General features: G+C 36.4%; 4 protein-coding genes across 11 annotated transcripts; 1 reads left to right on the top strand and 3 right to left on the bottom strand.

The window, feature by feature from the left end:
- Window positions 1-250: 250 nt before the first annotated feature.
- On the bottom strand, window positions 251-4,130 carry LOC138868184 (protein NLP1-like). The gene is made up of 3 exons (XM_070162194.1): window positions 3,609-4,130; window positions 3,254-3,301; window positions 251-3,058 (listed from the first exon to the last, which is right to left on the bottom strand). The coding sequence occupies exons 1-3, from the start codon at window positions 4,128-4,130 to the stop codon at window positions 3,047-3,049; spliced, it is 582 nt and encodes a 193-aa protein (XP_070018295.1). The 3' UTR covers window positions 251-3,046.
- Window positions 4,131-6,611: 2,481 nt separating this feature from the next.
- On the top strand, window positions 6,612-12,102 carry LOC138882311 (protein NLP6-like). Of its 8 annotated transcripts, none has more exons than XM_070162893.1 (5): window positions 6,612-6,901; window positions 8,226-8,726; window positions 8,940-8,987; window positions 9,126-10,140; window positions 11,293-12,102. In XM_070162893.1, exons 2-5 carry the CDS (start codon window positions 8,718-8,720, stop codon window positions 11,913-11,915), a joined length of 1,695 nt encoding a protein of 564 aa, XP_070018994.1. In that variant the 5' UTR covers window positions 6,612-6,901; window positions 8,226-8,717; the 3' UTR covers window positions 11,916-12,102. The 8 variants fall into 8 exon arrangements, with proteins under 8 accessions (XP_070018994.1, XP_070018995.1, XP_070018999.1 ...); XM_070162894.1 differs by having other exon boundaries at window positions 7,687-8,726; XM_070162895.1 differs by lacking the exon at window positions 6,612-6,901 and adding an exon at window positions 6,908-7,800.
- Window positions 12,103-12,876: 774 nt separating this feature from the next.
- LOC138881895 (LOB domain-containing protein 11-like) lies at window positions 12,877-14,518 on the bottom strand. Its single transcript, XM_070162193.1, has 5 exons — window positions 14,381-14,518; window positions 13,930-14,103; window positions 13,381-13,462; window positions 13,169-13,237; window positions 12,877-12,962 (listed from the first exon to the last, which is right to left on the bottom strand). The coding sequence occupies exons 1-5, from the start codon at window positions 14,516-14,518 to the stop codon at window positions 12,877-12,879; spliced, it is 549 nt and encodes a 182-aa protein (XP_070018294.1).
- Window positions 14,519-19,683: 5,165 nt separating this feature from the next.
- LOC138882272 (protein NLP7-like) lies at window positions 19,684-25,790 on the bottom strand. The gene is made up of 5 exons (XM_070162804.1): window positions 25,652-25,790; window positions 25,420-25,584; window positions 23,039-23,541; window positions 22,686-22,733; window positions 19,684-20,276 (listed from the first exon to the last, which is right to left on the bottom strand). Exons 2-5 carry the CDS (start codon window positions 25,577-25,579, stop codon window positions 20,010-20,012), a joined length of 978 nt encoding a protein of 325 aa, XP_070018905.1. The 5' UTR covers window positions 25,580-25,584; window positions 25,652-25,790; the 3' UTR covers window positions 19,684-20,009.
- Window positions 25,791-25,953: the final 163 nt, after the last annotated feature.

Raw genomic sequence — 25,953 nt, 5'->3', positions numbered from 1 at the left:
CGGGCCTAACGAGCTTTTTTCGTTCCGGGCTATTTTTTTTATCTAAGACACTTTCTTGTAAACTATATATGTATATACTAGTATAAATTGCTTATATATAGCTATATAAATATATATAGTATGTATGTATGTATGTATATATATATATATATAGTTTATATGTATTAGATATATATATATAGTTTATATGTATTAGATATATAATATATATACTATATCAAATTTAAACACAATAAATTGCAAAGCAATATTCAAGGGAATGTCTTATATATTTTACTATTACGACATTAACAAAGAATGACAATATCTTTCTTAGTCTTCCTCTCCCCAATGGAATGAGCACAACAAGGTACTAATACCACCATTAAAAGGGAAAAAACTAAGGAAGATGTGCCAAAATACAAGTTACATGTTAGTCTATGTATCATCTCTAACAAATCTCATAAATCCTTCAAGGTCCAGAGGAATTTCCGTTGGTGGTGGTGGAAAAGAAGCTTGTTCATCACCGCTTCCGGGCGAAGCAGCATCCTGCGCAAGTTCCGCTAGCATTTCTTCATAAGCTTCATCTATCGCCGGTTATGATTCTGCAAGTTCAAAATTTCTTCTTTCCGAACGGATCCAATCTCTGAAGAGTACTGATTTTTCCAAATTCTCCCTCATAGACGCTCTATGATCACCGATTTGAAGTCTCGCTTGACTGAATGCGCTCTCCGATGCCACTGTTGAAGCTTGAACACTTAAAATATCTCGAGCCATCCTTGAAAGAACCGGATAGTGTTTTTGTTTGTCCTTCCACCATTCCAAAACATCGAATGAGCCGTCGAGATTCTCTGATTCAAGTCCCCGCGACAAATAAACTTGAAGCTCATTTAGTTGTGAACTATTACCAAAATTATTACCTTGAGAACCCCTGAACTCCGTCCAAGAACTAAGGGCTTTTAGGCCCGCAATTCTTTTAGATGCTTGCGAACTAGACGAAGTAGGAGTTGGAACATTTGGTCTAGCTTGATCTAAGGCAAGTTGATAAGCATTATAAATTGTTTGAGCATTTATTTTAATTGAGGCTTTTGCATCTCCAAGTGTAGCAAATTTCTCAGCTGAAAGTGATAAAGCGTTATAAATTTTTGAATACCAAAAGTGAGGACCTCCTAATTTCATTGTAGGATTTAACAATGCAGCAACACCAAAAATAGGGGGGATATGGAAAAAATATTTTTTAAACTTAGCTTTCATAGAATTAATAGCTTCTTGATAAATTACTCCACCCTCTGAAAATTGAGTAAATAAATCTACAAGTGCTGCGATATAAACTAAACAGTTAGAAATAATAGGATAATATTGGCCAGATAATTCATTTGTAGCAATATGAAATTGTTCTAAAAAGTCTACAAGCATTTTAACATTACTCCAATCTTGATTTGTAAGGTGCTCATCATCATCACCATCACCTACACGAGCATTATTCGTTACACTTCTTGGGTTCCTATATTCATATGCAATAACTAAACTTTCATACATGTAATTCCATCTAGTTGGACAAGCTTTAAGAACCTTTCTTTCTCTAAGGCCAAATTCATCACATTTTTTAAAATAGTCTCTAAGTCTACTTCTACGGTTTGAATAAAAAAGCCAATTAAGAGCCATTTTAACCTTTTCAATTTCTACATTTAAAACTTTCATACCAGCACCGACGATTAAATGGTAAATATGACAAATACATCTAACATGAAAAATATTACTAAATGCAGGATTTAGTGTAGTTGTAAGCAAGCCTATAGCATTAGTGTTACTAGAAGCATTATCCATTGAAACCGACATAATTTTATCTCTAATGCAAAAATATCTACAAATATCTGCAACTGTGTTAGCAATAAACTTACCTGTGTGGCGTGAATTAATTATTCTATAAGCAATAATGCGCTTTTGCATTATCCACTCCTCATCTATCCAATGACTTATAACAGTTAGATAATCACAGTCATTACCACTTCTACCAATATCAGTAGTAATAGCAATGTGACAATCTATATGAGTAAATAAATAGCGCAAATATTGTTCATATTCATGTTTATATTTATAAATATCGCTCTTTACGGTTGCGCGAGGTCATCCTTTATAAGTAGGATTAAAAACTCTTCTAATATGATGCACAAAATGAGGGTTAGAAGGAAAACTATAGGGTAAGCACATAACAGTAACCATTTTTGTCAATTCTTCACGATTTTTATTTGGATGATAATATAAAATGTCACCGGTAACAATGTTAATTCCCGGTTGAACTAGATTTGAACCTGTACTAGGGTTAACCGTAGTATCTACACTTGTCCCCTCTTGCGCAGTTTTCATTTGTAAAAATCTAGCTTTATCTCTAGGGTGTGTCTTTATGTGTCTAGTCAAACTATCCGTACCGCTACGGTCTCCAGTAAATTTATGAACTAGTTGAAACCCACAAGTTTTACACTTAGCCTTATTTTGTTCTCTTAGCTGAGTAAAAAAGTGCCAAACAAGAGATGTTTCAGGACGTTTAGCAGGTTGTCTATTAAAAGTAGGGGTTACTACAGGAGGGTCAGGCGGGGCATCATTTGGGTTATTAACAAGACTAGTAGGTGTATCATCTAAATCCGGTTGCGTTTCATCTAAATCATCATTTTCCTCATCATTTTCAAAGATAGTTTCATTAGGATAAAGAGCATTCATAACTTCTTCATTTAATTGTTGACCTGGTACAACATCATGGCAAGATTGACTATCGGAAAATTGAAAACAAGAGTTATCACTATCAAGAATAATAGGTGGAGGAAGACGGGTAACAGGTCTGGGTCGGGGAGCCGGGGGAAGAGTAGTAGCTTGGCTACTAGATTCACCAATTTTAGATTTTCCTTACCCTTACCCCCAAAAAGTTTTTTCAAAGAAATTGCCATATTAATTATAATTATACTAAATAAAACTAACAAAAATATAATATTAAAACTTAAGAGTTCGAATAAGTTTACCTAATTGATGAACAACTTCTTGAAAATTGAATATCGTTGAAGACTTGAATACTTCAATTCACCAACTTCACAATTTTTCAAGAAATTGCAATAATAAAGTAAGCAATTATAGAAGAAAATTAGAGAGAGATTGATGAATTTGTGAGTAAAAATGAAAGAATGGGGGGTATTTCAGTTAAAGAGGGACACTTTAGTTTAGTCTAAGATATTCTTTTCCTGTTTTTTGGGAATTCAGGCATATAGCATCTTCATGAACATACCTTCTTGTCGGGGTGGCCATATATGTTTGATGATCTCAAGTCCACCTTCTGTTAAGAACAAGATGCCATGCTCAGAGAAATATATAGAGGTTATGAGAAACTAGTAGGCTACTAGGCATAGCTCCTATGAAGAAAAAACGTCCTTTAATCTATCTCTAGAAAATTGAAGTGGTAATTGTGACAACATGACCAAACTCTTCACTAAATTCATGTTTTTTTTTAATACTTTAGCTACCACACTAAAATCAAGCAAAGTTTCGAACAACCTTTCCTTTCTCTACAGTAAAACTAACGCAAACAAACTAGAAGAGAGAGAGAGAGAAATGGTAATAAAAGTAGAGAGGAAAGCCCATACATTGAGCATCTCATACACCATTTGAACAAAATCTTGAGAGAAGCTTCCCTTCTTATCCCCTATGATCTCCAGTACTCCAGCGCGTTCATTACTAAGAGGCTCAAAAACCGGTACAGCCAAATAGTTCCCTAAACCAGCAATTAAAGCCGAGCCATGCTGAGGAAAATCAGCAACTGAATAGCGCGAAATATCCGGACTCATTTTAGGCAAACCATGTTTGAACACGCGTTCAGTAGGACCAAGTCGATACTCATTCTCAGAACAATCAGTTACAATAGGAATTCTAAATTTCAGACACTCTGACCTATAAAAACAAAGTCCTTCATGGAGTTTCGTAAGACCAAAAGGTAGGTCACAAGTTGTTAGAAAAACCTGATCTTTAGTAGTTACAGGTGCCCAAAATTGAACCAACCAGCATCCGAAGTTGTCAGAAATGTAGGCATTCTTGAGAGCATATGCGATTTTCTCCTTAATGCTATCATGATAGATAGTAGTATCAGCAGCTGTAAAAAGGTTGTTCATGATATTACACACTTGACTCGTTCAGAAAGATAGATATGTAGCAATCATATCATATTGAAAAACTGGTTAAGGTTCTCAATCGAAACTCCTTAGATGTTCAAAATGTTAGGATCGAAATAATCAGGTGTCATGCAGAAGCTAATTAAGCAAATCTTGAACGACGATAAATCAGACAACAAAAGAGAAATATACCAAAAGAGACACAAACTTTTAACGTAGTTCGGTCAACTGACCTACGTCCACGGCGGAGATGAGCAATCCACTATATCAAAGAGAGTACAAAATATCAAGAGAACAACCTCACAAAGAGACAAATACAAGTGACAATGTAACACTTATCCCAAAAAGTTCTCCCCCTAAACAAGACTCTCAAACCCCTTATGGCTACATTGTGGATGCTACTAAATGAGAAGAAGGATCCTCAATTTATAGAAGTCCAAACCTTTTCCTCCGGGAAAAGGGACTAGCCAAATATGGGAGATTTAAAGTTTCTTTCTACGGTAAGAAAAACCCTATTACGGTAAATATGTTGCCCTTTCCTTTGAGAGATAGGAAAAGCAAATATGGTAAGAAAATCAGGACAAATACCTAACACAACAATGTAAAGCGGAAGCGGTTGCATAAGCTCAAAGACATCATGGTCCCCTTTCTCATTCCAAATCATTTAAAACTTAAAAGTCATTCATATTATCTGAGTAACCAAATATTATCATTATCAAATCCTGGGGAATATAAATTAGTAAGAGATAATAGATGAAACAAATAAGCAGCTCCACCAATTTTGCACTAGTTATACACATAAAAGAACCAAAAGTAGAACTTTAACATGATTGCATAGATTATAGGAGTAATAAACACAAGCTCAAGTTAACAATTAAGAATACTCATGGAGTGCTCTGAAAACAACATGAATGAGAGTCGCAAGTTTGTTACTACCTTCTGCTTCAGAGAATTTTCGCACGTAAAAACATGAATACCTTATAATTATATGTAAAATGTTAAAAAACCAACAACATGAATGAGAGTTATAGTATTTAAAAATAAATGTTTAAAATTTTGTAGTATCACTGCTCTAATTCTTAGACCACTAACACTTATTTAAAATTTAATAATGACATGAATCGATCGTCATAAATTGTGAACTTATACCAAGTCCTTGGCAGCAGTTAATGTTCCAACAAATCGATGAAGAAAAGTACCAAAAAAGTAGCTCCGAGCTAGAGCTTTGATTGATTATTAGTCTATTTTCTTATTTCTTATTCTGATAACATTAAAGTTTAAACTTTTTGAGTTTTGAGAGAGTACCATAACATATACAAGAATTACTAGTTTTTACACTCGACATACTAAACCATGTGTCCCAAAAGGTTTGTCACTTTTCTAGTTTCTACCCTCGTGATTTAAACTAAGTGAACTTTGATTAACCTCAAAAAGTTTAACCTTTCACCATCTGACATGAATGAATTAAGATAGTCCAATTTTGTCCCGAAAATCTATAAGCCAAAAAAGTGAATGAGTGTCACTACTTCTATGCATTGACCGAACACAAGAATCTAGTACACTAAACTCCCGCTATGCGTGGGGTTCGGGTAAGGGCCGAACCACAAGGGTCTATCATACGCAGCCTTACCTTGCATTTCTACAGGAGGCTGTTTTCACCGCTCGAACCCGTGACCGTCTGGTCACATAACAACAACTTTACCAGTTACGCCAAGGCTCCGATCTAGCAAGGGGTAAAAACTAAAAGAAAGGACAAAAAGACAGAACCCTATAAGGCTTCATTCTCCAAACAAGTGAGTTGAGTATCATATAATCTGGAGATTATATATAGTGTAAATACCAATCCAATTGGACATAAAGGGGAAAAGGCACTTACTGCTGGGGAAGACAGAAGGAAACTCGTTGTTGTGTTGGCTCCAAAATACCCAGAGGTCATTCTTAGTGTTAGGCTCAGTGTATTGCAGGGGACATGGCATGTAACTCAATGCTTCGGATACACTACCACATATTCTGAATGCTTCATTTCTTCCTGCCATTTTCACTGTAGCCCAAGTATTTAACACAAAGCTTTAATTTGAGATGAAATTCAAAATCAAATAGATGCTTACAGTAGATCCCCTTACTGTATTCAAAATCAAATAGATGATTAACACCAACACAAGGATGGAGCAATTGTGCAAAACAAAAGAATGAAAGAAGGAAGGAGCAGAGGATATTCCATGTCTTTGCACGGAAAATGAGACTATATACATGTTATCAAAATAATGTTTAAAAAAATAAAAACATAAAAATGTATATATATGTATATTATGTATAAAAATTATGTGAATTTTTTATATTTTTACGGTTATCGGATAATTTTGTCTAATTATTAACAAATTAAATTAAATTAAACAAAGAACAAAAATGAGTTAGTGGAATGTGGGCCCAAATGGCCATTTATGTAAAACAAACCTTTTGGTTCTTTTCACCTAAACTCTTTCTTTCAACATTTCTTACATTAATGTAAACAACCTTTTGTTCTATTTGGCCTAAAACAACTGTTTCAACCCTCCTTTATCTCAAAATTTTCAACTTCGCCACAAAATATAGAGAGTCAATGTGACATTTGGAAAGAGAGACCGGTTTGGCTTGCAACCAACAACCTCAAAAAGAAAGAAAAGAAAGTAATTTGATTTCAAGAATGGAGAGTGTGTTCAGTGAATCCAATGGTATATGGGTTTTTTGGAGTGAACGTGATGATGCAGAGCAGCTTCTGAATCACTTCTCCAGTAAGAACTTACTATATTTGATTTCTCATAAATTGTAGGGAAGAAGAATTTTTGGTTTTTGGTGGGCTTGAAATTATTTTGATCTTTATACATGGGATGAAATTCAGCTAAGTATTTTCTGAGATACACTGCCAATTGCAGCTAAGTATATAAAAGTAAACGTACCGGGAAATTAAGATATATATACATATAATTTATTTTTTTACCTACCTACATAGTATATTTTTCCGCGACCCTTCCTATAAGGTGGCTCCGCCACTGGTCACATGTTCGAGCCGAGAAAACAGACTCTTATAAAAATCCAGGTTAAGATTGCATATAATAGACCCTTGTGGTCCAGCCCTTCCCGGACCATGCGCATAGCGGGAGCTTACCTGTTCTTTTTTGTACCTATTTTGACAATCATTTCCTTAAGAATTGTTGGACTTCCTATTTGCCCATGAATGAGGAGAGAATTTTTGCTTTGGTGGTTTAAAGTTTTGTTGTTCTATCAGAAGCAAATATATTAGGTGATTTCTTCATATTTGTCCAAGCCTTGGGGGACACTGTTATCAAGTACCTCATATGCTGGTGGGAGGTAACAGATACCCGTGTAATCGGACACCACAATTATCAAATATAAAAAAAAATGATGATCTTTGTAGATGGGATGGGAATCAGCTAAGAATTTTCTAAAATGCATTGCAAGTTTCACTCTCATTGCTTCAAAATTAGGTTCTTTTTGTTTCTTCTTTGGGAAATTCTAGCAATTTGTTTCCATTTTGACAATCATTGTTGCAATTCAGTTACATACTTTAGGTACAAGATATTCACCATCATGGTTGCCATTGAATTTTGTGCTTGCCACACCTTAGAAGAAGAACTTCTCATTCACTTGAAAATTTATCCTGGATATAAAGGTCTGAACTTTCAATCCTCAACCTATTCTTTTGACTTGCTCTGAGATTATCATTAGTAGTACTGCTTCGCGGATTTGAATTCAAGGAAATTCCTTAAATTAGATATAGGTAACTTAATTGCTTTGGCCAATCAGTAAAATTGTTGCTACAAGCCTTTTACAAAACCTGGGAGTAATATTCTTTGTACTACCTAAATGTAGCTTTAGGCTACAAGTAAAGAAGGGCAGTTTGGTGCACTAAGCTCCCGCTATGCGCGGGGTCCGGGGAAGGGCCGGACCACAAGGGTCTATTGTACGCAGCCTTACCCTGCATTTATGCAAGAGGCTTTCCACGGCTCGAACCCGTGATCTCCTGGTTACATGGCAATAACTTTACCGGTTAGGCTACAAGTACTAATACAATATTTGTGCATGCCACAACTGCAGATGTTGTTACTAAACGCATGACAATCAAGGAAAGAGTTAAGATTGCACTCCAACGTGTAGAGAAATTATCCTGCAATTATCTTATTCAGTTCTGGGCTAGTATTGTAATTTATGGCCAGACTTTCCTAACAACTTCAGATCAGCCTTTTGGTCTTACCAGACTAGATGGTGGACTATGTTCGTACAGGCAGAAGTGCTTGAGCCGGGCAATTCCCGTTGAGCTGAAGAACGGTACCCAATGTGAAAATGACCTTGGTCCCCCCGGACGTGTGTTCAAACATAGGTTGCCTGAACTATGTACAGACGTGAAGAATTACTGCAAACAAGAATTCCCTTTACGGGCTGATGCTGTAGCCTGGGGCATACAATGGTGTTATGCTGTCCCTGTCTTTGATCCATCTCGAGACACCTTTGTTGGGGTCCTTGAGTTGGTCACCAGTCACCTAACAAACGAATGGATATTTTGGAAACTCTGTCTTGCCCATTTTTAAGATGCTCCAGGTTTTTACACATACCTTCAACTTTTTCCAACCTTAAATGTTGAACCTCTAGCTCATCTTGTTTGGCATCCATGGGCCCTTTTAATGCACTGTTTTCCTTTCATCGTTTCAGAAGAACAAAAAGAAGAGGTGACAAGAAAAGAGGAAATTAAAACTGTACACTGTATTATTCAACCGCTGTTTATTCTTTTCCACTTTTGACTTCATTTTTTAGGTGGTGGACTTGAAATCTCCGGATTCATATTGTCCGCTTAATTTGAAAGTAAGTTGTCCAGTAGATCAAGCTCTTTTCCAGTAATGTCTCCCTTCGGACCATATTTAATTCCTTTGGCTCTATTTGTTTAAGCTTCAGTGATATCTCCATATTGAATTCATATTGACAAAGACAGTCTCAAGGCAGGTTTTGGATGACCGGGAATGTGCTCTTGGTGGAATATACAAGGCAATCGAAATGGTATGTCAAAAACATCAATATCTCTTTGCTCAGATTTGGGTCAGTGTTGCTGATTCATGGTGCACGGGAAAAGCTATCACTGTTAGACAACGACACATTGCAATCAGTGATAACCAAAACTTAAGTTTATTCAAATATGCGAGTGGTATTCAATACATATTAGAAGGCTACAGTGTTGTAGGTAGGGCTTTCTCATCAAAATCTTCGTGCTTTTGCCGAGATGTAACACAGTTGAGCATAATGGAATACACCTTGGTAACTTGTGCTCGCGAAGCTGGTTTAACTGGTTGTTTTGCAATCTGTTTAAGTGCTCCAGGCAATGATGACAATGTTTACATACTAGAGTTCTTCTTGCCCCCAAATGAGCTTCTGCATAGGAATCTACAAGACTTCCTGAAGTTGGTTTTGGACACGGTGAAACAACAGTTGCTCTTCTTTAAGGTTGCAGTTGGACATGATTTTGAAAAGAAGTTACCTGTTGAAGGCATCAAGATTTCTTCTGACGATGAACTTGATTCTTTTAATATCTGTCAAACTACTAAGGAACTGCATAATGTTGAGCCATTGCCAAATGGAGGAAAGTTGATGTTGCTTGACACACCAAATCAGCAGTCTCTTTCTTCCGAAACAAATCAGCAACTGAGTTTGGATATTAATGAGATAAATGCTGAAAGGGATAGCATAGCTGTAAGTGAAGAACAGTGCAATTCCGCTGGATCTTCAACTAGCGCTAAAACCTCTCAAAACAAAGAAAGAAAACTGCAGCTGGAATTATCAACACGACAGGCAAAGCAGGGAGCAAATGCTGTGAACAAAAGAAAAAACGGTAAACGGACATTAACCTCTGAGTCGGAGATTCAGAAAGAAAGAGAGAGGATAGAACGCGATCATAACATCAACCTCAAAAAAATTGAAGACCGCTCGTCAATGACTGAAGATGCCGCTGCTGATGATTTGGGAGGTATCATAAACTCTTTCCAAAACTCTTCTACTTGTATCTTTCTTCTTTCTTTAAGATTAGTACACATGAAGCAAATGATCCATATAAACGATACTAACTACTTGGACTAAGGTTTAGTTATTGTTATTATATTTATATAAGATCCAGTGTATCACAACCCAAACTCTAAGCGTGAGTCAGCTTGCCCGCCCACAATATATCCACATCCATTAATCTGTCTCGTAACGCTAGTATAGACCAAGGATTAACATAAGCAAATTAAAACATAACAATTGAGGATCCAACACTTAATGTAGTCCCAAATCCGTAATAGATTCCATGAAGCATATTCTAGAGAGTCATTACAACTGTCTAGCTTAGTTCTTGCTGAGGACAAAAAAGGAAAGCATATCTAAGCATAGAACAATGAGTGGGGCTCACCAATGAAACACTCCGTCTCTACTTCAGTACCTATACAACTCATTACAATGTCAAGTTCACAACATGTTCCAAGTCACTATTAAGATATGCTCGAGGGGTCCGAGTATTACACCATGTTTGCGAAGAGTCCTTTTAATCTAATTAGAAGCTCCTATGTCATTTTAAGGTAAAGTGTAAGATCTAAAGAAATTCTAGATTAGAATATCCCAAATTTGTCTTAAAAGGTAAATTGTTTACCAGTGATTGGAATGAAATGAACCCAAATTGAGCTAGCGTTCGGACATAGACTTGGTTGAAACTAGGAAAAAAAAAACTTTTGAAGATGAGATGAAAAATGGTTTTTGGAAGTTGAAATTATGTTTGGTGATGCATTTTACTGGAAAAGAAGTTGAAGTTTTGTGAGTAGAAAACTAGTTCAAACCACGTTTTGAAACTTGAAAAATTCTTCTCCAAAAACCGCCCAAAAACTGGTCACTTTTTATAACCAAACAATGTTTTCAATTTTTTTTTTTTTTTTTGCAAAAAACTTAAGGCCAAAGCGGGAGCTGAGTGAATGGATACGGAGGATTCATCTTGCGGTCTCTAACTAGCTAGTATTGAGACGTAGTTGATCGATTGAATGATTGATATTATTTCTTTATCTTCTCCTTTCCTTTAGTCCAAATCATATGTGTATATTGTAGTTTAAGATTCACTGAAGACATTTTTGTACCTGGGATTATTCTGATGCAGTTGGCAAATCAACGGTGAAGCGTATATGTAGATTATACGGTATAACTAGATGGCCGCCCAAGAATAAGGAGAAGAAAAGAAAATGCTCCCCCTCTCGTAAAATGAAATCCATCCTCCCTGCTGAGGAAGACGTCAATGCTAGTACAAAATTCCAGCAATCTTCTGATTCGCCTAACAAGGAAGACACAATTAATGGAGCTAAAGTTGGAGCACATGTTACAGAAATCCGAGATGGTACAGCTGTGATTACAAAGGTGAAATATGGAGATGGGATGCTAAAATTGAAGCTAACTCTTTCTTCTAAGATGAAGGATTTAGAAGAGGAAGTGGCAAAGAGGGTCGAGTCATCGATTGAAAGTTTTGATTTCACGTATGTAGATAAAGAGGGTGATACGATATTGATAAAATGTGATGAGGATTTGACGGAATGTTTTCTGCATTTTAGATCTTCAAAGAGGAATTTTTATCAGTTTTCTGCTCTTGTGGTTTCAAGGAATCGAAGTGAATGTATTCCAATATACTTCTATCAGATTCATGTTTGTGGTCGCAAGGAATCGGTCGTAGCCATGATCAACTCTTCTATCCACAAGGTCAATAGTAGCATGATCAATTCCTATATCTAGTTCTACTTTCTGAGGGAAATCCTTCATATCTCAATATAGTTAACTACTCTGTAAGATGGCAGTGTTTTTCAATATGTTTGATTTTGTTACTTACAGTACCAATTAGCAGCAAATTACCCAAGAAACAGAACTGCATGGTTGTACATCCCCTAATGCCACTAGAGCTCTTACCATAAGAGCCTTATTATTTGCAACATCCAGAACTATACTGACCAGTGACAAAAGGTGATGGCACATTAAATTTTGTTAAGTTACAATGGAGGTTGCAATTAGCCCACAGGCTTTCCGTCTTGTCCATGTCAATCCAGAATGGAAGTATTTGCACCCGCATCTGAATTGCTAAGTGTATCTCCTAAGTGAATTGAGTAGCTTTGAACTCATTTTTCAAGAAATATGTTTGATATGTATAAAAGACATGGAAAACATTTTATAAAGTAGTGAAAATTAGTGAGAGTTGGATTGAAAACAAAGTTTTCTTAATCCAAAATTGTTAACATCCACAAGTAAAAACACCAATGGAAGTTCTCTTACAAACTCCAATAAATGGCAACCAAACAATATCTGGTAGCCTAAATGACTCAAGCAAGCGTAGTGCCGTGAGGAAGGGAGAAGGAAGGAAGAGTTCAGTTTTAAAAAAAAAAAAGTGGCAGTCCGATGCACTAAGCTACTGCTATGCGCGGGGTCCGGGGAAGGACCGGACCACGGGGTATGTTGTACACAGCTTTACTCTGCATATTTTTTGCAAGGGAAGGAAGGAAGAGTTCAGTGAAGTGAAGAAAAATCTTGTACTTCTAATTCAACAAATGATGAGATTTAGGATGAAGTACGTCTGATGTTTTTTTAGGTGATACTGATACTTGGGCTGATGTCCAAGAGCAGCTTGGTTTTTTTAAGTCCTGCACATAAATTTACTTGGTAAAAAATAATATTATAATTGCCAAAAAAATCAACAAATTATCTGTTACTCAATCATTCCTGATAGAAAAGCTGTAAAGAACTCCAAAGCTGCACCAATAGAATTCTCATTACTTGGTAAAATAGTATCTCCTATTGGAGAAAAGACTAATGTTTAAACGTCTGCATAATTTGCCACTACACACATAGCACAGAGACATCTATAAAAAGCAAACTTCACTTGAGCATAGTTTTAGCAGGTATTATTTGCAAGTTTTACATCAGATTGTATGTTGAAAGAGTGGGGAAGAAAGTCAGTTCCCCCCCCCCCCCCCAAAAAAAAAATAAAAAAAAAATACTGTACATTTGTTTCTCCAGCATGGTATTCAAGCATGGAGGCCAAAATAAACAAGAGGAAAGAACAGAAACTAGAAAGGAAAACATATCAATCATGGTGGAGCAGTTTCCATGAAAGAAAGGGTACAAACATCAATGCACTAAATACAAAGTTTGTTCAAGATTTAAACTGTCCGATCTATATATAGTGCAAAGTCAATGTGTCAGCGCGTACATGGCACAAGATTGGGGCATCGGCTCAATTCTGAAACCCACAGAACAACAGCAACAGCCCAGCGAAATCCCATAAGTGGGATCTGAAACCCATAGAATGCAGATAAATAAAAAGGCAAAGAGGAAAACTAATATATATACAATGTCAACTCAGCACATAACAACTGCATGTCATAATAGCTCATAACTATATGTTTAGACATTTACAATATGATTAACAATGGTCCACATCATCTCTTGGAGGGCAGGTAGAGATGTGCTATAACATGTACAGTATGGATAAGGAGGGAAAAAAGAGGAAAAATAGAGAAAGACCTTGATAGCAAACAAGAATGGGCAGGCATCCTAGTCAAGCAACATAGTTACTATAATGACCTATGTTGCTCGAGCTCTCCGAAAACGTTGATGGGTGTGTGTAGCAGTGCTTTTTTGGAGGATCCGACACAGGTGTGACAGCTGTTTTGAAGAGTTTGTGCAGCATAGATCATGACCACAAGGACTCCCACAGTTTTTGTGGTTCTTCCATGTCCATAGTCATCTGCATGCACACCACTTCAGCTTGAGCAACTGCCAGTTGCATTTGGAGAAGGCTAACTTGGTTCTGCAAAGATGCTATAGCTCCAACACAACCATAAACTGGATCCCTCACTCTAGCATTAGCCTCATACACCATTGAACTCACGGCATCGCCCCGTTGATGCTCTGGTAACTTCTGCAAAAATTCCTGCAAATACAATGAAATCCGAACCTAAAACTGTAGAAACCTTAAAATTTCTGTCGTTTGTGTGTGAACTCACCTACAACAACAACAACAAACCCAATATAATCCCACAAAGTAGGGTCTCTGGGATAGGGGGGCTGTACGCAGACCTTATCCCTACCTTGTAAAGGTAGAGAGGCTGTTTGTGATAAACAACCACAAATGATCAGCACACTTCTCTAGAAATTACTCTGGAACAAATTTTTGAATAAATGTGTATGCCTATGCTTATGCACCACACCATGAAAAAGACAGATGATATAATGTTCTTCCCAAAGAATTTGAATTTTGGAACAAATCTCTTTACACTTCTTCTAACTTCCATTCTCTGGTAAGAATCCCAAAGAATTGTTTGCGAAAATGGTCTTGCCTTTTCCATTTTTTAAAATAATAAAAATGTAATTTTAATTATAAGGCACCAAGAAAGTTGTAACGTACAAGTTACAGATGTATGACAACTAGTAACTAAGCATCATAAAAATATTATTTATGCAAAGTGTAGTGCTCTACTTCTTATTACACCAAATGTACAGATTACATAAAAACTCTTAAGGTTAACGAGAAAATGTTAAATGCCTTCCAAAAATTATGCCATTCCTCTTTCTCCAAATTGTCCAGAATATGAACATTGGAGCCGTCTCAGCAAACAATTTCTCCTGCTCCATCATCATTGTCCTCCAACAAGTAGATGCCTCCCCGACTGTTCTTATGAGTAATAATGCCTTGTTAAAAAATGTGTATGTTACAGACTTTAACTCTAATAAAAAGCTACACTGAAAAGGTGATTAGTATCCCCTCTATGTTTTTTGACATGTAGCACCAACTTCTTATGTTTCTATACTGAGCTATTGTTGCATTTCAAGTTGTCAGAAGAGACATTTAGGGAAATTTATTTTTTAAAGTAGTATCCTAACACCATAAATCTAGCCAAAATCTTATTTGATTACTAGTTTCAAAGACCCCATGAAATTTGAGAAGTTCACTCTTTCTTTTACACTACCTTTTTGTACACCCGTCCCACATGGTAATTTGACATCTTTAGAAAACCAGCCATATTGACTGCATCTGAACTTTGTGCGAATCGCTTACATCAATAATGCCATATTGAAGTCCTGCACATAAATTTACTTGGTAAAAAATAATATTATAATTGCCAAAAAAATCAACAAATTATCTGTTACTCAATCATTCCTGATAGAAAAAGTTGTAAAGAACTCCAAAGCTGCACCAATAGAATTCTCATTACTTGGTAAAATAGTATCCCCTATTGGAGAAAAGACTAATGTTTAAACGTCTGCATCGTTTGCCACTACACGCATAGCACATAGACATCTATAAAAAGCAAACTTCAACTACTAAGTAGTAATTACTTGAGCTTAGTTTTAGCAGGTATTATTTGCAAGTTTTACATCAGATTGTATGTTGAAAGAGTGGGGAAGAAAGTCAGTTTGATAAGTCTACCCCCCCCCCCCCCCAAAAAAAAATAATACTGTGCATTTGTTTCTCCAGCATGGTGTTCAACCATGGAGGCCAAAATAAACAAGAGAGGAAAGAACAGAAAGGAAAACATATTAATCATGGTGGAGCAGTTTCCATGAAAGAAAGGTAAGGTACAAATATCAATGCACTAAATACAAAGTTTGTTCAAGATTTAAACTGTCGTATCTATATATAATTGTTGACATACAAGTTGTCTAGCACATGTATACACATGTACTACATCATAGCTAGCACATGTATATGAGTTGTATAGTAGGTGTAATTAGGTGTATGACAACTAATAGATTAGGTGAATTAGTATTATAAATAGGCCTTGTAATCTTCTCTTCTAGATATGAAATATAGAACTTCTTTGGTTTCTAACATGACATCAGAGCATTGAAGTTTTTTCATCAGTTTGTTGTTGAGAATTTTTTTTTCCCCGTTCAAATTATTTTTGTTCAGAACAGTCTTTCGCTGCTTTGATTCTATTTCACTATTTCCGGCCATTTTTTGCCCCGGCCGCTTCTTTACAGATTTTTCTACTCACTATTCTGACCAAAGTGGTACTGTCAGAATTTTTTTTTCCTGACAACTTTCATTTTCCAAGATCACTGTTCCGGCACTGTTCACTGCACTGTTCACTGTTCAAATATTACTATTCAGTATTCACTGTACTATTCAAATATCACTGTTCACTGTTCACTGCACTGTTATTGACTATTTGATTCTACTATTATTCGGGTGCAACATGACTGAAACGAAACCTACCGTTGATGTCATTCCGGTTATGTCCAAAATTACGGAGAATAAGTTCATGGGTTCCAATTACATGGATTGGAGTAAGACGATCCGACTCTATTTGCGGAGCATCGACAAAGAGAACCACTTGGTTGATGATCCACCCAAGGATGAGACTAAATCAGTCTGGTTAAAGGAGGATGCAAAATTGTTTCTCCAAATCAAGAATTCGATGCACAGTGAGGTAAATGATCTAGTTTCTCATTGTGATTATGTGAAGGATCTAATGGATTATTTAGATTTTTTGTACTCTGGCAAAGGAAACTTGTCTCGCATGTATGATGTGTGCCAGGCATTTTACCATCCATCCATGCAAGATCGCTCTCTCACCACTTACTTCTCAGAGTTTAAGAAGGTGTATGATGAGCTTAATGTTATATTGCCGTTTAGTCCAGATGTGAAGGTACAACAGGCTCAGCGTGAACAACTGGTAGTCATGAGTTTCCTTTCTAGTCTTTCTCCCAAATTTGAAGGGGCCAAATAGCAGATTTTATCTGGGACTGCTATCTCTTCCTTGAGAGAGGCCTTTACAAGAGTGTTGCGTACTGAAAAGTCTCATCCAGGTCCGACAGCCACGATCGTTAGTGGTGCTCTTCTTAGCCGCGTCCAAAAGAATAGGAGTCATAGTAATCGCAATCGGAGTAGCGATAGTCGAGACCTAAAGCAAGAGGAAGTTGAATGTTTTTATTGTCATGAGCTCGGTCATACCATACGTTATTGTGTGAAGCTTTAGAATAAGAACAAAAGATCTCAGTATGCCAACATCGCCACTTCTGAGACTATTTCACCATCTCAGTCATCATCTCCTCCTATCAATACTATCCCCGAGTCAGGTAAAACCACTAAGTGTCTCCTCTCTTCGTCATCCAAATGGGTCATTGATTCTGGTGCCACAGATCATATGACAGGTAACTCTAAACTCTTTTCCACTTTTCAGTCACATACCCAATGTTCCATAGTTACTTTAGCCGATGGGTCTACCTCATATGTTTTAGGGTCTGGCACTGTTAACCCAACATCTTCTCTTTCCATTAGTTCCGTCTTAAATTTGCCTGATTTTTCTTTCAATCTAATATCTGTCAGTAAACTTACTCGTACTTTAAATTGTAGTGTCTCATTCTTTCCCAATTTGTCTTTTTCAGGATCTCACGACGAAGCAGATTATTGGCAAAGGTTCTGAGTCTGGGGGTCTCTATGTTCTTGAATCACAGGTGCCGAAATCCATTTCTTGTTCAACTGTGTTGTCTCCCTTTGATGTACACTGTCGATTGGGTCATCCATCCTTGTCTAGTTTGAAGAAGTTATATCCTCAGTTTCAAAGTATTTCCTCTTTAGATTGTGAGTCATGTCAGTTTGCTAAACACCATCGCCTTCCTAAAGTTTCTAGAGTCAATAAACGGGTCGACTTACCTTTTGAGTTAGTTCACACCGATGTTTGGGGTCCATGTCCTATTATCTCTAAAACTGGTTTTAGATATTTTGTTACCTTTGTGGATGATCATTCTCGTGTTACTTGGTTATATTTAATGAAAAATCGTTCGGAGTTGTTTTCAATTTTTTGTGCTTTTTGTGCTGAAATAAAAACTCATTTTAATGTTTCCGTTCGTAATTTAAGGAGTGACAATGCAAAACCACCTGGTTTTGTTGCTCAGGGGAGTTTAGTGGTTGTGTATGCAGATTGCGCAGGTCACTATATGGATTGAAACAGCCCCCTCGAGCCTGGTTTGGTAAGTTCAGCACAATTATTCAGGAGTTCGGCATGACTCGTAGTGAGGCTGATCACTTTGTGTTTTAGCAGCATTCTGCTCCGAATCTGTGTCTTTATCTGGTGGTTTATGTTGATGATATTGTTATTCCTGGCAACGATCAAGATGGTATTACTAATATGAAGCAACATCTCTTTCGGCACTTCCAAACTAAGGATCTGAGCAGACTGAAGTATTTTCTAGCTATTGAGGTCGCTCAGTCTAGCTCAGGTATTGTTATTTCACAGCGGAAATATGCCTTAGACATTCTTGAGGAGACTGGAATGATGGGTTGCAGACGTATTGGCTCTCCTATGGATCCGAATGCGAAGCTTCTGCCTGGACAAGGGGAGCCTCTTAGAGACCCTACGAGATATAGGAGGTTGTTGGAAAATTGAATTACCTCATAGTGACTAGACCTGACATTTCTTTTCCGGTGAGTGTTGTAAGTCAATTTATGGATTCTCCCTGTGATAGTCACTGGGATACAGTTGTTCGTATTCTTCGGTGTGTAAAGTCAGCTCCAGGCAAAGGATTAATATTCGAGGATCGAGGCCACGAGCAGATTATTGGGTACACAAATGCTGATTGGGCAAGATCACCTTCTGATAGACGATCTACATCTGGATATTGTGTTCTAGTAGGAGGTAATTTGGTCTCGTGGAAGAACAAGAAACAAAATGTAGTTGCTCGATCTAGCGCTGAAGCGGAATATCGGGCCATGGCTATGGCAACGTGTGTGTTAGTTTGGGTCAAGCAGTTGCTCAGGAGTTAAAGTTCGGAGAAATCAGCAGGATGGAACTAGTGTGTGATAACCAAGCTGCTCTTCATATTGCATCAAATCTGGTGTTCCATGATAGGACTAAACACATTGAGATCGACTGTCACTTTGTCAGAGAAAAAATACTTTCAGGAGATATTGTTACAAAGTTTGTAAAGTCGAATGATCAACTAGCAGATATTTTCACTAAGTCTCTTACTGGTTCTCGTATTAGTTACATGGGTAACAAGCTTGGTACATATGATGTGTACGCACCGGCTAGAGGGGGAGTGTTAGATATGTACATAATGTAGTCTTGTCTAAGGTTGTATTGTGGTCCGGGCCAGGGCTTTAAGCGGGCCGGGCTGAGGCGGTCCCGGACCAAACGATCCCGGGCTTCACGGTCCCAATGTGTGGAACCGGCCCACGGTGGTCCTAAGCCCAGATGGTCCCAGGCTAAATGGGCCGGGCCAACGGGCCTAACGAGCTTTTTTCGTTCCGGGCTATTTTTTTTATCTAAGACACTTTCTTGTAAACTATATATGTATATACTAGTATAAATTGCTTATATATAGCTATATAAATATATATAGTATGTATGTATGTATATATATATATATATATATAGTATGTATGTATGTATGTATATATATATATATATAGTTTATATGTATTAGATATATATATATAGTTTATATGTATTAGATATATAATATATATACTATATCAAATTTAAACACAATAAATTGCAAAGCAATATTCAAGGGAATGTCTTATATATTTTACTATTACGACATTAACAAAGAATGACAATATCTTTCTTAGTCTTCCTCTCCCCAATGGAATGAGCACAATAAGGTACTAATACCACCATTAAAAGGGAAAAAACTAAGGAAGATGTGCCAAAATACAAGTTACATGTTAGTCTATGTATCATCTCTAACAAATCTCATAAATCCTTCAAGGTCCAGAGGAATTTCCGTTGGTGGTGGTGGAAAAGAAGCTTGTTCATCACCGCTTCCGGGCGAAGCAGCATCCTGCGCAAGTTCCGCTAGCATTTCTTCATAAGCTTCATCTATCGCCGGTTATGATTCTGCAAGTCCAAAATTTCTTCTTTCCGAACGGATCCAATCTCTGAAGAGTACTGATTTTTCCAAATTCTCCCTCATAGACGCTCTATGATCACCGATTTGAAGTCTCGCTTGACTGAATGCGCTCTCCGATGCCACTGTTGAAGCTTGAACACTTAAAATATCTCGAGCCATCCTTGAAAGAACCGGATAGTGTTTTTGTTTGTCCTTCCACCATTCCAAAACATCGAATGAGCCGTCGAGATTCTCTGATTCAAGTCCCTGCGACAAATAAACTTGAAGCTCATTTAGTTGTGAACTATTACCAAAATTATTACCTTGAGAACCCCTGAACTCCGTCCAAGAACTAAGGGCTTTTAGGCCCGCAATTCTTTTAGATGCTTGCGAACTAGACGAAGTAGGAGTTGGAACATTTGGTCTAGCTTGATCTAAGGCAAGTTGATAAGCATTATAAATTGTTTGAGCATTTATTTTAATTGAGGCTTTTGCATCTCCAAGTGTAGCAAATTTCTCAGCTGAAAGTGATAAAGCGTTATAAATTTTTGAATACCAAAAGTGAGGACCTCCTAATTTCATTGTAGGATTTAACAATGCAGCAACACCAAAAATAGGGGGGATATGGAAAAAATATTTTTTAAACTTAGCTTTCATAGAATTAATAGCTTCTTGATAAATTACTCCACCCTCTGAAAATTGAGTAAATAAATCTACAAGTGCTGCGATATAAACTAAACAGTTAGAAATAATAGGATAATATTGGCCAGATAATTCATTTGTAGCAATATGAAATTGTTCTAAAAAGTCTACAAGCATTTTAACATTACTCCAATCTTGATTTGTAAGGTGCTCATCATCATCACCATCACCTACACGAGCATTATTCGTTACACTTCTTGGGTTCCTATATTCATATGCAATAACTAAACTTTCATACATGTAATTCCATCTAGTTGGACAAGCTTTAAGAACCTTTCTTTCTCTAAGGCCAAATTCATCACATTTTTTAAAATAGTCTCTAAGTCTACTTCTACGGTTTGAATAAAAAAGCCAATTAAGAGCCATTTTAACCTTTTCAATTTCTACATTTAAAACTTTCATACCAGCACCGACGATTAAATGGTAAATATGACAAATACATCTAACATGAAAAATATTACTAAATGCAGGATTTAGTGTAGTTGTAAGCAAGCCTATAGCATTAGTGTTACTAGAAGCATTATCCATTGAAACCGACATAATTTTATCTCTAATGCAAAAATATCTACAAATATCTGCAACTGTGTTAGCAATAAACTTACCTGTGTGGCGTGAATTAATTATTCTATAAGCAATAATGCGCTTTTGCATTATCCACTCCTCATCTATCCAATGACTTATAACAGTTAGATAATCACAGTCATTACCACTTCTACCAATATCAGTAGTAATAGCAATGTGACAATCTATATGAGTAAATAAATAGCGCAAATATTGTTCATATTCATGTTTATATTTATAAATATCGCTCTTTACGGTTGCGCGAGGTCATCCTTTATAAGTAGGATTAAAAACTCTTCTAATATGATGCACAAAATGAGGGTTAGAAGGAAAACTATAGGGTAAGCACATAACAGTAACCATTTTTGTCAATTCTTCACGATTTTTATTTGGATGATAATATAAAATGTCACCGGTAACAATGTTAATTCCCGGTTGAACTAGATTTGAACCTGTACTAGGGTTAACCGTAGTATCTACACTTGTCCCCTCTTGCGCAGTTTTCATTTGTAAAAATCTAGCTTTATCTCTAGGGTGTGTCTTTATGTGTCTAGTCAAACTATCCGTACCGCTACGGTCTCCAGTAAATTTATGAACTAGTTGAAACCCACAAGTTTTACACTTAGCCTTATTTTGTTCTCTTAGCTGAGTAAAAAAGTGCCAAACAAGAGATGTTTCAGGACGTTTAGCAGGTTGTCTATTAAAAGTAGGGGTTACTACAGGAGGGTCAGGCGGGGCATCATTTGGGTTATTAACAAGACTAGTAGGTGTATCATCTAAATCCGGTTGCGTTTCATCTAAATCATCATTTTCCTCATCATTTTCAAAGATAGTTTCATTAGGATAAAGAGCATTCATAACTTCTTCATTTAATTGTTGACCTGGTACAACATCATGGCAAGATTGACTATCGGAAAATTGAAAACAAGAGTTATCACTATCAAGAATAATAGGTGGAGGAAGACGGGTAACAGGTCTGGGTCGGGGAGCCGGGGGAAGAGTAGTAGCTTGGCTACTAGATTCACCAATTTTAGATTTTCCTTACCCTTACCCCCAAAAAGTTTTTTCAAAGAAATTGCCATATTAATTATAATTATACTAAATAAAACTAACAAAAATATAATATTAAAACTTAAGAGTTCGAATAAGTTTACCTAATTGATGAACAACTTCTTGAAAATTGAATATCGTTGAAGACTTGAATACTTCAATTCACCAACTTCACAATTTTTCAAGAAATTGCAATAATAAAGTAAGCAATTATAGAAGAAAATTAGAGAGAGATTGATGAATTTGTGAGTAAAAATGAAAGAATGGGGGTATTTCAGTTAAAGAGGGACACTTTAGTTTAGTCTAAGATATTCTTTTCCTGTTTTTTGGGAATTCAGGCATATAGCATCTTCATGAACATACCTTCTTGTCGGGGTGGCCATATATGTTTGATGATCTCAAGTCCACCTTCTGTTAAGAACAAGATGCCATGCTCAGAGAAATATATAGAGGTTATGAGAAACTAGTAGGCTACTAGGCATAGCTCCTATGAAGAAAAAACGTCTTTTAATCTATCTCTAGAAAATTGAAGTGGTAATTGTGACAACATGACCAAACTCTTTACTAAATTCATGTTTTTTTTAATACTTTAGCTACCACACTAAAATCAAGCAAAGTTTCGAACAACCTTTCCTTTCTCTACAGTAAAACTAACGCAAACAAACTAGAAGAGAGAGAGAGAGAAATGGTAATAAAAGTAGAGAGGAAAGCCATACATTGAGCATCTCATACACCATTTGAACAAAATCTTGAGAGAAGCTTCCCTTCTTATCCCCTATGATCTCCAGTACTCCAGCGCGTTCATTACTAAGAGGCTCAAAAACCGGTACAGCCAAATAGTTCCCTAAACCAGCAATTAAAGCCGAGCCATGCTGAGGAAAATCAGCAACTGAATAGCGCGAAATATCCGGACTCATTTTAGGCAAACCATGTTTGAACACGCGTTCAGTAGGACCAAGTCGATACTCATTCTCAGAACAATCAGTTACAATAGGAATTCTAAATTTCAGACACTCTGACCTATAAAAACAAAGTCCTTCATGGAGTTTCGTAAGACCAAAAGGTAGGTCACAAGTTGTTAGAAAAACCTGATCTTTAGTAGTTACAGGTGCCCAAAATTGAACCAACCAGCATCCGAAGTTGTCAGAAATGTAGGCATTCTTGAGAGCAGATGCGATTTTCTCCTTAATGCTATCATGATAGATAGTAGTATCAGCAGCTGTAAAAAGGTTGTTCATGATATTACACACTTGACTCGTTCAGAAAGATAGATATGTAGCAATCATATCATATTGAAAAACTGGTTAAGGTTCTCAATCGAAACTCCTTAGATGTTCAAAATGTTAGGATCGAAATAATCAGGTGTCATGCAGAAGCTAATTAAGCAAATCTTGAACGACGATAAATCAGACAACAAAAGAGAAATATACCAAAAGAGACACAAACTTTTAACGTAGTTCGGTCAACTGACCTACGTCCACGGCGGAGATGAGCAATCCACTATATCAAAGAGAGTACAAAATATCAAGAGAACAACCTCACAAAGAGACAAATACAAGTGACAATGTAACACTTATCCCAAAAAGTTCTCCCCCTAAACAAGACTCTCAAACCCCTTATGGCTACATTGTGGATGCTACTAAATGAGAAGAAGGATCCTCAATTTATAGAAGTCCAAACCGGACTAGCCAAATATGGGAGATTTAAAGTTTCTTTCTACGGTAAGAAAAACCCTATTACGGTAAATATGTTGCCCTTTCCTTTGAGAGATAGGAAAAGCAAATATGGTAAGAAAATCAGGACAAATACCTAACACAACAATGTAAAGCGGAAGCGGTTGCATAAGCTCAAAGACATCATGGTCCCCTTTCTCATTCCAAATCATTTAAAACTTAAAAGTCATTCATATTATCTGAGTAACCAAATATTATCATTATCAAATCCTGGGGAATATAAATTAGTAAGAGATAATAGATGAAACAAATAAGCAGCTCCACCAATTTTGCACTAGTTATACACATAAAAGAACCAAAAGTAGAACTTTAACATGATTGCATAGATTATAGGAGTAATAAACACAAGCTCAAGTTAACAATTAAGAATACTCATGGAGTGCTCTGAAAACAACATGAATGAGAGTCGCAAGTTTGTTACTACCTTCTGCTTCAGAGAATTTTCGCACGTAAAAACATGAATACCTTATAATTATATGTAAAATGTTAAAAAACCAACAACATGAATGAGAGTTATAGTATTTAAAAATAAATGTTTAAAATTTTGTAGTATCACTGCTCTAATTCTTAGACCACTAACACTTATTTAAAATTTAATAATGACATGAATCGATCGTCATAAATTGTGAACTTATACCAAGTCCTTGGCAGCAGTTAATGTTCCAACAAATCGATGAAGAAAAGTACCAAAAAAGTAGCTCCGAGCTAGAGCTTTGATTGATTATTAGTCTATTTTCTTATTTCTTATTCTGATAACATTAAAGTTTAAACTTTTTGAGTTTTGAGAGAGTACCATAACATATACAAGAATTACTAGTTTTTACACTCGACATACTAAACCATGTGTCCCAAAAGGTTTGTCACTTTTCTAGTTTCTACCCTCGTGATTTAAACTAAGTGAACTTTGATTAACCTCAAAAAGTTTAACCTTTCACCATCTGACATGAATGAATTAAGATAGTCCAATTTTGTCCCGAAAATCTATAAGCCAAAAAAGTGAATGAGTGTCACTACTTCTATGCATTGACCGAACACAAGAATCTAGTACACTAAACTCCCGCTATGCGTGGGGTTCGGGTAAGGGCCGAACCACAAGGGTCTATCATACGCAGCCTTACCTTGCATTTCTACAAGAGGCTGTTTTCACCGCTCGAACCCGTGACCGTCTGGTCACATAACAACAACTTTACCAGTTACGCCAAGGCTCCGATCTAGCAAGGGGTAAAAACTAAAAGAAAGGACAAAAAGACAGAACCCTATAAGGCTTCATTCTCCAAACAAGTGAGTTGAGTATCATATAATCTGGAGATTATATATAGTGTAAATACCAATCCAATTGGACATAAAGGGGAAAAGGCACTTACTGCTGGGGAAGACAGAAGGAAACTCGTTGTTGTGTTGGCTCCAAAATACCCAGAGGTCATTCTTAGTGTTAGGCTCAGTGTATTGCAGGGGACATGGCATGTAACTCAATGCTTCGGATACACTACCACATATTCTGAATGCTTCATTTCTTCCTGCCATTTTCACTGTAGCCCAAGTATTTAACACAAAGCTTTAATTTGAGATGAAATTCAAAATCAAATAGATGCTTACAGTAGATCCCCTTACTGTATTCAAAATCAAATAGATGATTAACACCAACACAAGGATGGAGCAATTGTGCAAAACAAAAGAATGAAAGAAGGAAGGAGCAGAGGATATTCCATGTCTTTGCACGGAAAATGAGACTATATACATGTTATCAAAATAATGTTTAAAAAAATAAAAACATAAAAATGTATATATATGTATATTATGTATAAAAATTATGTGAATTTTTTATATTTTTACGGTTATCGGATAATTTTGTCTAATTATTAACAAATTAAATTAAATTAAACAAAGAACAAAAATGA

The sequence above is a fragment of the Nicotiana sylvestris genome, chromosome 11 (genome assembly GCF_000393655.2).
Source record: "Nicotiana sylvestris chromosome 11, ASM39365v2, whole genome shotgun sequence".
Lineage (NCBI taxonomy): Eukaryota > Viridiplantae > Streptophyta > Magnoliopsida > Solanales > Solanaceae > Nicotiana > Nicotiana sylvestris.
This window is presented reverse-complemented; position numbering and strand designations above follow the sequence as displayed.